This window comes from Drosophila biarmipes, chromosome 4 (assembly GCF_025231255.1).
Source record: "Drosophila biarmipes strain raj3 chromosome 4, RU_DBia_V1.1, whole genome shotgun sequence".
NCBI lineage: Eukaryota > Metazoa > Arthropoda > Insecta > Diptera > Drosophilidae > Drosophila > Drosophila biarmipes.
In genome coordinates this window covers 1,705,785-1,722,342 of record NC_066614.1, presented here as the reverse complement: position 1 = coordinate 1,722,342, position 16,558 = coordinate 1,705,785, and the positions used below count along the sequence as shown (strand labels likewise).

Sequence of the window (16,558 nt, the reverse complement as noted above, 5' to 3'; positions counted from 1 at the left end):
TATCCATTTGGATAAATGGAAGCGATAAATAAACATCAGTCATCATCATCACAAAACTGTTCCTAACTCACCAAGAAAAGTTGGTATCTTCGTGGTGTTGAATTTGATCGAGTTACGCTTTACGAATTTAGTTAGTATATATTTAACCGTAATAACAAAAAGTCTACATTAAATTACGGTTTGGCAAACTGGGACCATTTAAAGCATATAAACAACTTTTTTGACTTTAAAATCGAATTTCTTGACTAATTTGAGCTTTCTATACAAGGTGGTGTACTTAAACATATTTTCTTAGAATCGATTTTGTTTTTGCTAAAAAAGCTTACATTTGAGAATTCAATTATAGAACTGTTAGGCAAAACTGCAGGTAAATACATGTACCTTTCCGAGGACACATTATCTGTTGTGTCGGATTAAAATTATTTTATGGCAAATCGCTACTTTTTCAGCATCACAAGCCGAGTCGTTCTAGCCAAGTTGGTCTCTCCATACGTAAGAACGCTGAGATCTCAGAAACCATAAAATCCAGAAAGTTAAAATTTGGCGTGAAGATTTTTGAGGTTTTTGGATAGCGCCACGCCCAAATTTTTAAAGATTTAAAAACATTAAAATTTAGCTGATAGCATTGACTATAGATAAAAATCTCTTGTAATTTTTCCCTCGAGTTTAGGCCGAAGACACATTTTACTGCTAATACTATGACATTGATGACAGAAATAAAACAAGGAAGAACGCTATAGTCGAGTGCCTCGATTATCAGATACCCCTTACTCAGTTTTAGGGAGGAAGAGGGAAATGGAGATATATAAGCAACAAAGCGATATTTTACGGCGCCACCTACCGTTATGTGGGCGGCAGACAGATTTAAGCGTTTTAACTTCGTGTGTGGGCGTTAGAGTGGGCGTGGAACATTTTGGATCAGTTGATAGGTAGGCTGTTCTAGCTTTTATAGTGTCCGAGATATCAGCGTTTATACTGATAGACAGACAGACGGTCAGACATACAGACGGACATGGCTAGATCGACTCGGCCATTGATCCTGATCAAGATTACTTTATGGGGTCGGAAACGCTAACTTTTACCTGTTACATACTTTCCGACGAAACTAGTATACCCTTTTATTCTATAAGTAAAGGGTATAACTATCACACCTTGAAGTAAAAATTTGTCCGATACATATAGTTTGTTTGTCCGCTTAACCTCACAGAAATCATTCTTTGCCTCAACTTTATCTCAAAATTGGCACGAAAAACGACACTTCTATTTATTATCCCGCAATGCATATGTATATAAGCCGTTTTGTCTAAAGCGTAAGTATTCTAAATTTCTAACTACATATTTTTAGCAAAATACCTCTAGTTAAAGATAGACTACCACCAAATTATTTTATATATATTATTTATCTTCAAAACTATAGTTGTTTCAATTATATTGCAGAAAAACGTGAAATATTTTGTGTTTTAATTATTGGCGTTCTTACTAAATATAGCGTAAAAACTGACTTAAAGGTAATGTTTCACATTTCTGTCGGCAAAAGCAGCCAAAAATGTTAAATATGGCAGTAATGTTAATGGCATATCGACATGATCATGAACAATATGCCAAACGATTCTTGGAATTCATGGATAAAGCAATAGAATAAAGTATTAAAATCATATTGTATTTGCCACATTCAAAATGTCAAAAATGTATTTATATAAGACATATAAAATATACGATATTATTTCGAAGCTTCTGGGGATCCTCTTATTACGTGATTTATGGTTAATTCGCAATAATTATGATACTTCGTCGTTCTAGACCATCAGGCGTTCATTGCGTTACTAAAATAAATTGATAAGTCGAATAGTTTTAATTAATTTTGTACACATACAACAAAACGTTTGATTAGACTTCTTGGTGCGTTCGCCAGTTGAGAGTCAGAAATATTCATATTTTCAAAGCGTTCCCGAATTCTGAAATTTAAGGACATAATTATTTAACTTCTTTTTTGAAATTATTTAACTTCTTTTTTGACACCTTTTGTTGGAACTCACTTTCTTGCACTTTCAATGGACTCATTTGAAATAAGCTGTGATGATTGTGTGTCTCCACTTCCTTCGTTGAGTTCGCGCTCTATTTCGTTAATCTGCCACTTTTCAAACTTCGCCCGCAACTGTTTAGCACGAGCTGCATTCTGGGCCTGTAAAACGATAAATTTTTTTTTTATTATTTTATTAACTAATGTAGTTATTGAATTTAACTTTTCGAATATTATTTTCCGTAATATTATTTTATTAATTAATGTAGAATTTAACCTTTCGAATTCCGTTAAGAATAAAGAGAGAACCATCAGACAATCAGACTAATGCCTAGGCTACTATATATACCTTAGAGTCGTTGATAATTTAGAATACTAATTGGTTAACAATAAATAACGTTATTACTGTTTGTAGGTACAGCGCAGAAGCCACCAGACTAATATGGTTAGATTGACTCGGCTGGTCAACCTGATTACTAAATTATTCCTATACTATTTTAGATATATATTTTATTTGCATGGTCAGATAAAGTATTAATACATAGGCTTGCCGAAATGATCTCTGTTTTCGTTATTTATAATAGCATAAGTTGATATTAGCATAAGTTTTACCTCGTAAAGCCCTTGATCTTCGTTGCAACCGTTAAGCACATTCGCAAAACTTTTTTCGTCGTCATCAGTGTTCTGATCGCTTTCACTATCATTTTCTTCCTCAGTATCTGATCTATTGAAATGGTCGACAGTTTCTGGTGGCGGAGTAAAACACTTTAATGGTTTTGGGCTTCGTTCCTTGTTTTTCTCATTCATTTGTTGCTCTTCCATTTCGCGAAACTTGCTTAATATTGTTGACGTTGTTTTGGTTTTTTGTAAAACGTTATCATTGAATAAGGGCGTTTGAATTGAACCCTCTGTGTCGAAATCAGGAGACGGCATCTTCACAACACCGTCACGTGGCGGAGTCATGCGAAATTTCTTTTTTTTATTTTCGACAGGGGCATATTTTTCAAAGAATTTAAATCTTTCTGTTAACTCTTCAGTGGCGACTTTAACTTCTTCTGGTTTTGAGTCGCATTTGATAATGTCAGCACCGGTACTCTGTATTAAACAAATTTAATTGTACACAATTTTTAAAGTTAATATGGACTAACCTCTTTCAACAATTGATTACATCTCACAATCTTTTTATCGGGACGGTTATTTTGGGTACGACTGTTATTTAAGTTTGAACTTAAATTTGCATCTAGCTCCATGAAGATACTTCGCGATGCTTTGCCTATTCCTGCAATTGAGGTAAAGCAAATATATATCGAATATAAATTGTTTTGTAGTAAATATACGCATACCAGATTCAAACACATCCGCATCCGCTTGAATTGCTTCCTTTAATTGAACTTTATTATCGTTAAAAACCTCACCATTCTCAAATCGATCCTTTATAAGATGAGTGGCATTTATGACATTAATATCGGGGGTCTTACCCGCCGATGTAACGCCATGTTCTGATTCAGCCACAGCTAATTGATACATTTCTTTTATTTTTGCTTGTTTGCCCAAAAATAGTCGAGAACGTATGCTCTGTATTTCCTGTTTCCTTTCTTCGCGACGTTCTTCTTTTGTCATCACTTCACCTTGCTCGAACTTTGATCTAATATCATTCATTGCTTCTCCCAAGCCCACTGGCCTTTCCCTTTCAATATTCTTTCTGGAGCACAAAAAAACCATTTCGCTTTCCTCGTCGGTACTCGAATTTATCTTATCAATGGTCTTTTCAATATTATCTAGTTCATCAAATTTTGAATTAGTTATTCCGAGCTTATGAAGTTTGGTTATCGTGGACCCTATTGACTTGCTATGAGTAAGTGCAGAATCTTGCCGTTCTTGTAGGTAATCGATTTTTTCTTTACAACCATTTTCGAAAACGTTGAATTTTGAGCGCACATTTAGCTGTTGAAGTTCGTCAAGTCCAAGACTTGGCTTATCGGAAGCTGCAATGTTAAATAAATACATTTAAAACAATTTTTATTTGTTTATTATAACGAAATGTTAAAGCGAATTTGTATAAACGTTGTAAAGTCTGTTAGTTTTTGGAGTAAGAAAACGTGGAAGAAAAGTTGTGGCAAAATGTACAAAGTCATATTAAGGCGGCGCCTGGCCGCTCATTGTATTCATTGTTTTATTTTACCTCTTGCGACATCCGGTGGTAATTCTATTGGTTGATTCTCTCGTATTATAAGCTCTGGCTTTAGTGGTGTAAATTCTTCACAAACTATCTTCGGTGCAAATATTGATTTAAAGTGCATAGAACAGTATAGGTTTCCATCATGAACGTTATAGCTTTCAGGTCTGTGGGATATTATAAAAGATCATAAAATGCCATAAAATATATTTTAAAATAAAAGAGAAGGTCGTAGTCGATGCCACAGACTATCAATATCCGTTACTTGGCAAGGGCAAAACGACTGTACACAAGAGTTCACACTTTGTTTAACTTTTTAATGAATGGTCCGATTTTCCGAGATCTCTGCATTCATACGGATCTTGATTCTTGATCAGCATCACTAGACGAGTAGATCTAGCCATGTCCGTCTGTCTGTCTGTCCGTTTCTACGCAAACTGAACTCAAAAGTCTTATTTCTAAAGCATATAGTCGGTACGAGCCGAATCGGTCAACTATATCATATAACTCCCATAGCAAGATCAAACAAATTGATAACAATTTTTTTTAAACATAACTTTGGTGTTGTTTGATACATAATTCTTTTTCAGTAAATCGAAATGGAACGTTATCTTAATATTGGTGCAGCTTCATTTTGCTTCGACATACATTCAAAACTGTGTGGGTACACTCGTAGCGCTGTCAAATAAATAAATAAACATTACAAAATCAATTTATACAACTTATTTCCGTTTCAGACGTTTGTATAATTTGTGCTATCTGCGATACGTAACTCCTTATCCGAAGAAGAAAGTTTGGTCGAATCCGTTTGCATTCGATAAACCGGCAATAAAAAAAGTCATTGGGTGCCTAGTCAGGGCTGTACAGCGGATGACCCATCTATGGCTTTAGCTAATGTGTAAGATCTCACATTGAATACGAATTATCTTTTACGTTTTTCGAATTTTTCAGAAGACTTCATGCATAAAACCAGTTTTTACAGTGATATGGATGATGTTTCATCGCCATATATATATTTAAGTTCATTAATCACGTCGAAAGTTGTAAAAAAGGATTTTGAGTTAAATAAATTTTACTTCAGAGGTAAATAATCGTTAATCGATTTAAAACATTATGACACATGAAAAAGTTGGATGAACTTTTGTCTATAAAAGTGCAACATTAAACCCAATGTTGGAAATAAGACTTCTACCTTTGAAAAATCATTATTGACTTTGTGAGATGTTTTTTATAAATTTATATCCATTTGGATAAATGGAAGCGATAAATAAACATCAGTCATCATCATCACAAAACTGTTCCTAACTCACCAAGAAAAGTTGGTATCTTCGTGGTGTTGAATTTGATCGAGTTACGCTTTACGAATTTAGTTAGTATATATTTAACCGTAATAACAAAAAGTCTACATTAAATTACGGTTCGGCAAACTGGGACCATTTTAAGCATATAAACAACTTTTTTGACTTTAAAATCGAATTTTCTTGACTAATTTGAGCTTTCTATACAAGGTGGTGTACTTAAACATATTTTCTTAGAATCGATTTTGTTTTTGCTAAAAAAGCTTACATTTGAGAATTCAATTATAGAACTGTTAGGCAAATCTGCAGGTAAATACCTTTCCGAGGACACATTATCTGTTGTGTCGGATTAAAATTATTATTATGGCAAATCGCACGCACTCTGGTTGATTTAGTAAAAGTAGTTTAACGACAGGTAATGTCGTTTATCCTGGGAAAAAATAAAATGATACAATTTTTATACTTTTAATTTTAATACTAATTTTTATACTTTTTAAATTTTTTACATTCGGCTCGCTTCATTAAAATCAAACAACTAAGCAAGGAATATTAAATAGCAGGGAGCCGAATCTAAAAACTACTACTAATACATTTTCGTCACAAAAGTTGATATCAGAACTTTAATTTGTCAGTGATGCGATCGTCAAATAAAATAAATCAAATCGTCCATACCAAGCGTTTTTAAAAAAGTAAGGTGATTGCGCATTACACATATAACCTTTTCGCTTCTAACAACCAAACAAGGAATTATATACATTTTAAACTTCCAACACAATGAAACAAAAAATTGATGATCGAAAATACGTAGAGAAATTTGAAAAGTCACCTTATTTTTTAACCCATCTCGCATATATGCCCAAAACTCTTAGAATTTAAGTTTCTTATGCGGAACTTTTTATAAGAATTTAAATCATTTAAATGAGTATGGAAACGCAGAAAAAAATCAAAGGTAGTAAATTTTGCCATTTTTGTTAAAACCTTTGACACGGTTATTTTTACAAGAATGAGTCGTATGTCAAAAGTTTATTAATAAGGACTATTCAACATAAAATTTAGTTCAAAATCGTAAAGAAGTCAGAAAAGAAAACTTTAAAAAAATCGTAACAAAAAAACTTTGGACCATTATTTTTAAATAAAATAAAATTTTAGACAAATCATATATGAAAGGCGTGCATAGGATTTCAAAATACCTTTCTAACGACATATAAATCAAACATTTAGCTATTTAGCAAGTTGTCCGTTAAGCTGTTTTCTCGTCAAGCTAGCTAGATTTCCAAAAGTAATAGAACTAATGTTTCTTATATTGAGCTGTTTAACATCTTCTGGAATTTTTAGGACTCCAAAATAACGCTTTAGGACAAACCTTCAAGCAAAATAACATTTATTATTTTTTTTGCGCATTGCTCTAAGAGCGTCCGATTTTGACAGTTGAGGAGGTGTGATTCTTTTCACTTTTACACTTTCACCGCTCTTTCTCCCAAGCCAATGATTATTACTTTGATTGATGCTTTACTTGAAACAATCGGACGATTACTGTAGATTATTCGTGTAGTAGTCACACATCCTCCTGGTGTGTTACGCCACTACGCCGCTAGTGGTGGCTATGAGTTAGTGAAAAAAAAAACAGTTTTGCTATCTACCGACTCTCACTACTTTAACCTGATTAACAGGTACATAATAATTTAATTTGAAATTTGTATAAAAAAAGAGAGTGATATTCTAGGTCTAAAAGCATCAAAAGTTAAAATGTTGTTAAATTTTTTCAAAAATATTTTTATGATAAATCCTATGAGAGCTATTGAATATAGTTGTCCGATTAGGCTGATCCGACTTGTATACTTCCTGCAATAAAAATAAGACTTTTGGGAAGGGTTTATTCCAATAGCTTTACAACTAAGAGATTAGATTGCGTAGAAACAAAACGAGGGATAGACAGACGAACCAGCCTTGATCGACACGTGTAATAATGCTGATCAAAAATATATATATTTTATAATATATTATATTATTTAGCCCCTAAAAGGGTATAATAATAGTAAAAAGAATAATTTTTTTTTAATAAAAGAAGAAAAAAGAAGGACGTAATGTTTTTTTCAGTACCATCAACCTATTTGCCATTAAGAGTTTGTTTGTGGTTGTTTCTTAAAACTCTGAATCGGTTTTCTCTCGCATCTGAGGCAGACCCTGAGCCATCGCATCATGTTCGTAAAAATTGAAATTCAAAGTTTTACAATATGTATTAGCATCATTTTTCGAACATTGCTTATTTGACCACAACATTTAACGTTATTTGTTAGCATTTTACCCTATCCAATAAAATTTGTGCAGTTCATGGACTCAATACTGTTTCGGTTTCAACCACACGACGATGGTTTCAACGTTTTAGTTTTGGTGTAAAAGTAGTCGAGGATGCGCCACGCTTCGTCGGAAGTTGCGATAAAATCGCTGAATTGAAAGAGTTTGGTATAGTAGCAGCCGTAGCATCGATCAAGAGCTGGGCATGAGTCATTAAACTGTTATAAACAAGTTGAAGAAAAATTCAATAAAAAACAAGAAAAGAAGTTAACTTTGGCTTTTTTCTAGCTGCAGTGATATAAAAAAAAAAAACTATTTCTTTTTATTTCTCTGGCCGTTTGAAAGTCTTAAAAATATGAAATATTATATTGTTTCATATTATTTTCCCACCAATTTTCTTATTGTTCCTATGACCGCTATGTGATATAGTCGTCCGATTTTGATAAAATTCGAAATTCATAACTCATTAAAAATGTTATTTCCTAGCTTAGAAGGTTATATGTTAAAAAACGCCAATTTTTTTTATGTTATTTTCCCACCAGTTTTCCGATATATTGCAGCTATATGATATAGTGGTCCGATTTTGATAAAATTTAATTTGAAATTCAAAACTAATTAAAAAATGTTATTTCCAAATCATTTCATTTTTTAACATTTATTTTTCCGATTATTCCTACGGGAGCTATAAGATATAGTTGTCCGATCTGGCTGGTTCGCACTTGTATACTATCTGCAAAATAAAGAAGACTTTTGGAAAAGTTTCAGCCCGATAGAAACGGACGGACATGGCTAGATCGACTCGACTAGTGATGCTGATCAAGAATATATATACTTTATGGGATCAAAATCCTCTCCTTCCCTGCGGTGCAAACTTCTGACTGAAATCATTAATCTTTGCAGTGGTATAAAATCCGACAGGTGGCAATTTAAAATCTCGCTTTAGTGCTTGTATATCTCCATCACACTTTTGCTCCCTTTAGCTTAGTAATAGGTATATAATAACTGAAAAACTCGACTATAGCATTCTTTCCTGTTTTTAATTGCATAAATTACATATTTGCCTATGTGTAGAAAAAAATGCTGTTTGGTACCCACTTTAGTTGTTTTCTGCAGTCCTTGCAACGTAAGCACGTTTTGTGAAAAATAGTCGTTTCACTTTTTAATTGAAGAATGACTTCCTCCATTTTGTATACCGGTTTTTTGCATTGACGGCAGTTGTCAAGCTGTTCAGCAATTGTAGACTGTTAAAGGAATAACACAAAATTTAATTGGATTAATTGGCAATATAATACAAATATTTAAATAATTCGGTTATTAAGTAAATGTAATGAGTTAATTTCGTGGTACTTGGCTTACTCGAAAAATTTCTTGAGCTTTTTTAGAATCTCTTGAACGTACATGGATTAAATTACGTTTTTGAAGGTCGTCAAATTTGATAAAACTTTTTTTCTAGAAATAAAAGAACGTGTAAATTTAACAGAAATATATTTTAGGAGTATACATATACATATAAAACTAGAGTATTTGTTTGTTTTTGTGTAAGCAAGCATTAAATGTTTTTGGGACCTTGAATAATAATCCTCTTTACTCATAGATTGCAAAAAGCATTCATCACGACATTAAATAACATTTAGCCTTTCATTTCTGTAAGTAATTTCCAAAGTCCCAGACGTAAATTAGGGAACGAAATCAAAAAATGTGATTCTTTTGTGCTTAGATAAAACTACATCTATGGAGGTTTGACGTACAGCAAGGTAAGTTTCTGCAAACGTTTCTTACATTTGCAGTTCATAAAAGTGCACTTTTTTTTAGACAAAAAACGAAACATGAACACGAAACGATGAATTGTTTATTTTCCGATCGTGCTTTTTATGCACATTTAATATTTTCCTAATTATTTCTTATAATAGTTTCTCGTTTTTCCAAACTAATTTTAAAGCAAAAAACATTTAGAAATTATTGTTCACATTTGACTACTATTGATAGAAACCAGAATAATGACAAAAAATTCTTACTGCAAGGGTAACTCCAAAAAAATTGTTTTTTAACAAAAACGACTTTAAACAAAGTGACAATCGCACTGTCATAAAAAAAAAAACATACTTACTATTGTGACGAAAAAATATTATACGATTTATTAATGAAATACACTTTCTACATTTTTCTTATTTTTAAACAATTAACTGACAATATAACTAGATACATATGACATTATCTATATGTTCACTTTTACACTTTTACAGCTTTTACTCGCAAACAAGATGATTTTTTTTTAAAGATTTTTAATATAATTCTTTTAGTTTTTGCCATACCTTTCGATTGATGTATCCCTTCAAACAATCGGTCGATCACACCAGATTTTTATTCCTTTCTCTACACCCTCCTGGTGCGCTTCGCATATTCGGAGACTACCGTCCATGGTAATACCATTCCAAATGGTTAGGACAAGATTTTATTTTTTGAACCGCCCGACTATACATACAATGCTCCCACGGGAACGACCTAAAATTAAAGAATCTTCGGCTTGCCCATGCTAGCTTCCATTCTTCTTCTCAACATACTCTGTTTTTATACCCTTGCAGAAGGTATAATTATTTCAGTCAGAAGTTTTCAACGCAGTGAAGGAAAAATAAAGTATATATATTCTTGATTAGCATCACTAGCCGAGTCGATCTAGCCATGTCCGTCTGTCCGTGCCTTTCTACGCAAACTAGTCTCTCAGTTTTAAAGCTATCGGACTGAAACTTTCCCAAAAGTCTTCTTTCTATTGCAGGAAGTATATAAGTCGGAACAAGCCGGATCAGACAACTATATTTTATAGCTCCCATAGGAACTATTGGGGAAAAAATTAAAAAAAAATGATGTTTTGGTGTTTTTAACATTAAACCTCCTACACTTGGAAATACATTTTTTAGTTAGTTTTGAATTTCGGATTAAATTTTTTAAAAATCGGACTACTATATCATATAGCTGTCATATCGGAAAAAAAACGATTCGCAGTTTCTTTGGCATATTATCTTATAATATTGAGAATATTATATTTCATATTTTTAAGACTTTCGAATTAATTTAATACAAATCGGACGACTCTAACATATACCTGTCAAAGAAACGGTCAGAGAAATAAAAGTTGAGTTTTTTTTTTAATATCACTGAAGCTAGCAACAATCCTTAAAAATTTTAAATGATGGTACTAATGTTGATTATTTCTTATAACTGCAAGGGTAGGTAAACTTTTGCTTGCGTAAGTTATGTTTTAACTTTTTCTGTGTGAAAAACTAAATGCTGAATCGTGCGTGCTTAGTATAAATCAGAGTTCTTGTTAGAAACAATGCGATATCACTGTGGACGAAAAGTGTAAAAGTTAAAATTTAGAAAATTTGATCTGTTGGGGCCGGTGGGGATAATTACCCCCCGCTATTAGCCTAGTTGTATTCTCACTTAATGTACAATTTTCATAATGAGTGCCGAATTCAAAATAATTAAGATAACATATTTATTTAGTAGATCGTATAATGCATTTTCATACATACATTGCAAAATAATTAAGTTATGTATTTATTTAGTAGATCGTAAATGTCACAAAAGTAGATTATCAGAACTTTGGTTTGCTGTAGGTGCGATCTTTACTAGATTTTTACCTTGTTCAAAAGTGTTTTTTTTTATATCTTGAGAACAAGAAATTGGCTCTAATTTAAAACAAGAAAGGAAGTTAACTTCGGCAAGCCGAAGTTTGTATACCCTTGCAGTTATAAGAAATAATCAACTTTAGGCACAACATGTGCATTTTTTAAGGATTGTTGCTGACTTCAGTGATATTAAAAAAAAATATTTCATTCTTAATTTTAGACCATTTTTTTACATCTATATGTTAAAGCAGTCCGATTTTTATTAAATTGAATTCTAAATTCTTAAAAATATAAAAAATGTTATGTCATATTTTTTTACAGCTAATTTTCCGATCGTTACTATATCAGCTATATGATATAGTCGTCCGATTTTGATAAAATTTAATTCGAAATTCAGAACTAATTAAAAAAGGTTATTTCCAAACTTAGAAGGTTATAAGTTAAAAAACACCGAAGATATAATTTTTTTTTAATTTTTTTCCCGATAGTTCCTATGGGAGCTATAAGTTAAAGTTGTCGGATCCGGCTGGTTCCGACAAACTTCCGACTGAAATCGCTATACCCTGGAAGGGTATAAAACAACGATTTAGGTAATAACCTGGCGCATATGTAAAAGTTTAAAAATCTTTTTTGTTTAAAGAGGCAACAACTAAAATTTTTTTAATTTAGAAATATTCTTAATTATGTTAATAAAACGTTTAAAACTTCCTTCAGGTGTCGCGGATGCTTCGCCGTATTCGACTAAGAGTGAGCAGAGGGCTTGGGTAACTTATTCTATTGAATAATTAATCATATTAAAAAGATGTTAAACGAAAACTGCGATTTGTTTAATGTAAGATTTATATTTTATTTTGCATTTATCGATTATTTATCTTTAGCATTTTTATTCTCTCCATTCTCAACTGTAAACACGTGTGCCTAACTCGAAGCGAACTTTTGTTCAATTTACAATTACAAGGCAGATCACAAATATTCAATTTTCGAGAAAATCAAACCTCCCTAAAATACTAATAAAATTTGGAGCTAATCGAATAAATACATAGATAATCTTTTCTTATTTGAATATCTACCATAAAATGTGTACCTTTTTGAACTAAAAATATTAGAATACGTAAAGTTCTAAAACAAAAAATAAAATACTTATAAATTTTGTAGTGTTTATTAAATTTTAGTTGTTCAAAAATGAAACATTATTGGTTTTATATATTTATTATAAAGGAACAATGATGAATAAGAATAATGAATAGATTTAAGGCCTCATGAGAGTTAAAATAGATTGAGGCAGGAAAAAAATACTCATACACAAAACTTAAAGAGGGCCTTATGTTATACAATTGTCTTACCATGTTTATATTCTGTGTATCATATTCATACGTTTTTGATCTTTTCGATTTGCATCTTTTCGAGGGTATACCATTTCCAGAAGGCCCCTTTGAAATATCAGAGTTTAAAGTGCTCATTCCTTTTTTTTCGTCCATTTGGTCCATTATGGTGTTTCGTTTAAGATACTCAGTTGTTAACTTCGCTGAAATATAGGATTTATTTTGAGCTTTCAACTTTTATGACAAATTTACAAATATACTTCTTGCAATAGAAAGAAGACTTTTGGGAAAGTTTCAGTCCGATAGCTTTAAAACCGAGAGACTAGTTTGCGTAGAAACGGACGGACAGACGGACGGACATGGCTAGATCGACTTGTCTAGACACCCTGATCAAGAATATATGGGGTCGGAAACGTTTCCTTGCGTTGCAAACTTCATTATACCCTCTGCAAGGGTATAAAAAGCACATAGAAATACTAAATTACAATCAAAAGGGATCTCATTCAAATACATATGTGCATACATAATTACACTTACAAATAAATCAAAATATATATATAAAAAATTTGAATAAAAATAAAAAAATATGACAAGTTTACTGGTAATTTTGTCATTGTGTTCTGGGCATACGTTTATTTTAATGGTAAAAAGCACATATAACGGCCAAACGGACTCGATTTTAATGTGTGCAAGCAAAAGGAAAATTGAGATGTATACATAAGCAACGAAACTATATCTTAGGGCGCCACCTATCAGCTGTTTTAGTAGATGTGCTTGTGTGCGTTGGAGTGGGCGTGGCACAGTTTTTTAAGGCCAGTCGATAGGTATTGATGAGACAAACACATTTTAGTTAAAATTTTCTTTATCATAAGAACTGTAGGCGTTACAGATTTTCGGGGATTGTGGGCGTTAGAGAGGGCGTGGCACCGTGCTGCGTAGGAAGCCCAGGAATCTGCAGGCCAATATGAATCCTAATGAATATTTTAGCTCACACACACACACACACGTTTTAAATGCCAGCAAATCCGCCTCTAATACATATGCATATGCATAAATAGGTCAAATGTTGATTTTTGTAGACATTTACCTATACTTCGCTGTTATACATTTTGAATTTATTCCGTTTTCCATTTATAATGGTTTCAAAAATTTGAGTTATAACTTCGCAGTTATATGCTATATATATTTATGAAACGTAATTAATATAAAATTTAAAAAATATGTTGGGTGTGTTGTTGATTGGAAGAAATCGAGATTCACTACACCTGAAATGCTTATATAATTGGGAAGCTTTTCTGCGAATTTTTAAGTGTACATATGGATACACACTTGACTGAAACAAAATATACAAAGAATGTTTTTGTATATGACCCAGGTAATACGAATTAAATATTTTATGTTTTGCAGATTAAAAAAAAGGTTGAGGAACATACCAAAATAAGCTTTTTATCCTTTTTTTTTGATTGTGATTCAACAATGTTTTTACACAATGTGTATGTTTTCATCCGGTTTAGTTGATTATTATCTTTGTAAGTTTTAATTGTATTATGATACAGTTTTTGTGTGCCAAATGCAGTATTTCATAGTTTTTGTTTCTTTTAATTAGCTCATCACATATTTAATATATGTAAATGTACTAAAGATCGGCGTTCAGAAGTTGAAGAGCAAACAATATAGACTGCTTCTATGTAGACTCACTATGTTTTTAAGTGTTGTCCGATTTTCTGAATGTAGCTATAAGTTGAGTTAATTTTAAATGAGTAAAAGCTTTTTTCAAAAAGTATTCTAAAGCTTTTGGGGAAAATGAATAGCTTGATTATCTAAAATCAAAAAAAAAAAAACTAGCAGGACTCTTTATTTTGTTAGGTTCGTACACCAACGAATAAAGCTATGTATGTTCGGGAGGCAAATTCCCGTTACTCAAATAAAAATTTCAATTTTACAAATCTTTAAAAATGTGTCCATCAAATAGATTTAGGAGTTACTTACCTCACTATACTAACGGTTTTGGGTGGTTTGTGGGTGGTAGAGTGGCGAGGAAACATTTTTTGGTCAACTGATAGGTATTGAAAAGGGCAATGTTTGCCGCCTAAAATGTTAGATAATGAAATTATAGGAGCCTCAAACGAAGCTAATAATTCTAAAGACCAGTCACATCGATAAAAACCGCGATCTGACTATAGGAGAGAGCGAGTGGCAAATGGGCGGCTAGCCCTTTTCGTTGGACTATTTTTATTTCAACGCTGCTCTGGTTAATCTAATTTTTGTTGTATGTAGGCATTATTTTAGCAGCAGCAATACAATCTTCGACGAGCTTCCCAACACATGCTATTTGGCAACTAATGCGGAGCAAGACGACGGGTTGTCTTCTATACGGCACGGAGCCATTGCCATTTCTGCAGCATCAACGGAACATCCCCGTATTAATGCGGCTACCACTCCCGCAAGGCCCATGTTGACATTAAGTAATTACTAATAAAAACATTCTTAGAAATTGCTGATTTTTTTTGTCGACAAAACAAAGCCAGCAATGCCAGAACAGCCACAGCGTTGCCTTTCGCGTTACCTAGAGAAAAATACTAAAACTACTAGTGGATATTGGGCTTCAGCCGATCTGAGAAAAATTGTATTCTTTGTAGTGTGACCGAACATTTTAAAGTTGACCCGCAATCCAAGTAGTATGGTCTCACTGTCAAGTTGCAAAAAATTGAAGTGGTGCAGAAAGAAATACAAATATGGAAGGTTTTAGAGAATATTTTTATTTATGTTAATTAGTAGTTTAGAGCTTCCTCCTAGTGTTGCGGAAACTTCGCCATCATTACCGTGCGGTTCCAATTCTGTGCCAACAAGCGCCTTGGGAGAGTTAGAGTTAGGATGGGAACGGTTCTCTCGCTTTCTCCTATGAAAAACATGCGGTTTTCTTCGATGTGAGTACTAGGCTTAAATAATTAAAACTCAATACAATACAATCTCGCCTTCTATTTTTCTCACTTTTAATAGGTGTTGGGGTATTGATGCTTGAAAAAAATACCAACATTGATACAAACCAAAATTTGCTGCTGGGAAATGCTTATAATATATATTGAAAATGCCCAAAGAAGATTGATGCTAGTTCCTGGTCGAGTTGGTCCTCTAGATCACAAACCATAAAACGGAGTTTTTCAAAATATGGCTTGTTTTGTTCGATTGATGGGTAGCTTTAAAATTTAAAATTCAAAATTCTAAATACCTGTCAATATGTATACAGGAGTCATTTCTTTCATACGTATGTATATGTCGTCTTGAGCATCTGACCTCAATTCAAGAGCGAAGAATCCTAATCCTGCTGCTCTTCGTATTGGACTAACTGGGTGGCAATATTGATTACCCCACTTTATTAAATAGTATTAATTTATTTGTACCGGTTAGGACTCTAACGACAAAAATAGAACAAGCTACAAACTACAAATTAAAGAAATTAACTGTTTCGGCACCCACTCTAACTCTTCTTATACTTCTAAATACCAATTTTAATAATCAAATTCCTATTAGATTAATAAAGAAAAAAAATACTAGTGGTGCGGGAGGGGGCTTCCCTCTCTCTAAGTACCGCGCTGAAAAGCAAATCTTACGAAAAGCGTTAGCCGCCTATTTTCCTCTCGCTCACTCCTATAATTAGCTCGCCGTTTGTGAGTGATAGGTATTACATTTTTCCTTGTATCAAGCCAGTGTAACCGTAAACTTAAACGCAGATATTACTACATTTATCAACACTGGACATTCAAAACAAATTGGTCTGAAAATAGTATTTTTTGTCCAGTTTTTGTTAGATTGAGTAC

General features: G+C 32.7%; 1 protein-coding gene across 50 annotated transcripts in view; it reads right to left on the bottom strand.

The window, feature by feature from the left end:
* LOC108036014 (uncharacterized) overlaps nt 1–13,842 on the bottom strand; it is a 37,896-nt gene extending 24,054 nt beyond the window's left edge. For 16 of the 50 annotated variants that reach the window (XM_050886981.1, XM_050886980.1, XM_050886996.1 and 13 more), the window contains exons 1-6: nt 12,762–12,938; nt 9,146–9,238; nt 8,885–9,030; nt 4,203–4,363; nt 3,364–4,005; nt 3,169–3,299 (exon numbers count right to left, since the gene is read on the bottom strand). In XM_050886981.1, coding sequence (XP_050742938.1) covers nt 3,169–3,299; nt 3,364–4,005; nt 4,203–4,363; nt 8,885–9,030; nt 9,146–9,238; nt 12,762–12,905 — 1,317 coding nt within the window. In that variant the 5' untranslated portion in view covers nt 12,906–12,938. Of the gene's footprint in view, nt 1–1,716; nt 1,824–1,873; nt 1,956–2,019; nt 2,183–2,632; nt 3,116–3,168; nt 3,300–3,363; nt 4,006–4,202; nt 4,364–8,884; nt 9,031–9,145; nt 9,239–12,761; nt 12,944–13,827 lie in introns of those variants that run through there. The other 34 variants (XM_050886965.1, XM_050886964.1, XM_050886967.1 and 31 more) reach the window with 8 other exon arrangements.
* Nucleotides 13,843–16,558: the final 2,716 nt, after the last annotated feature.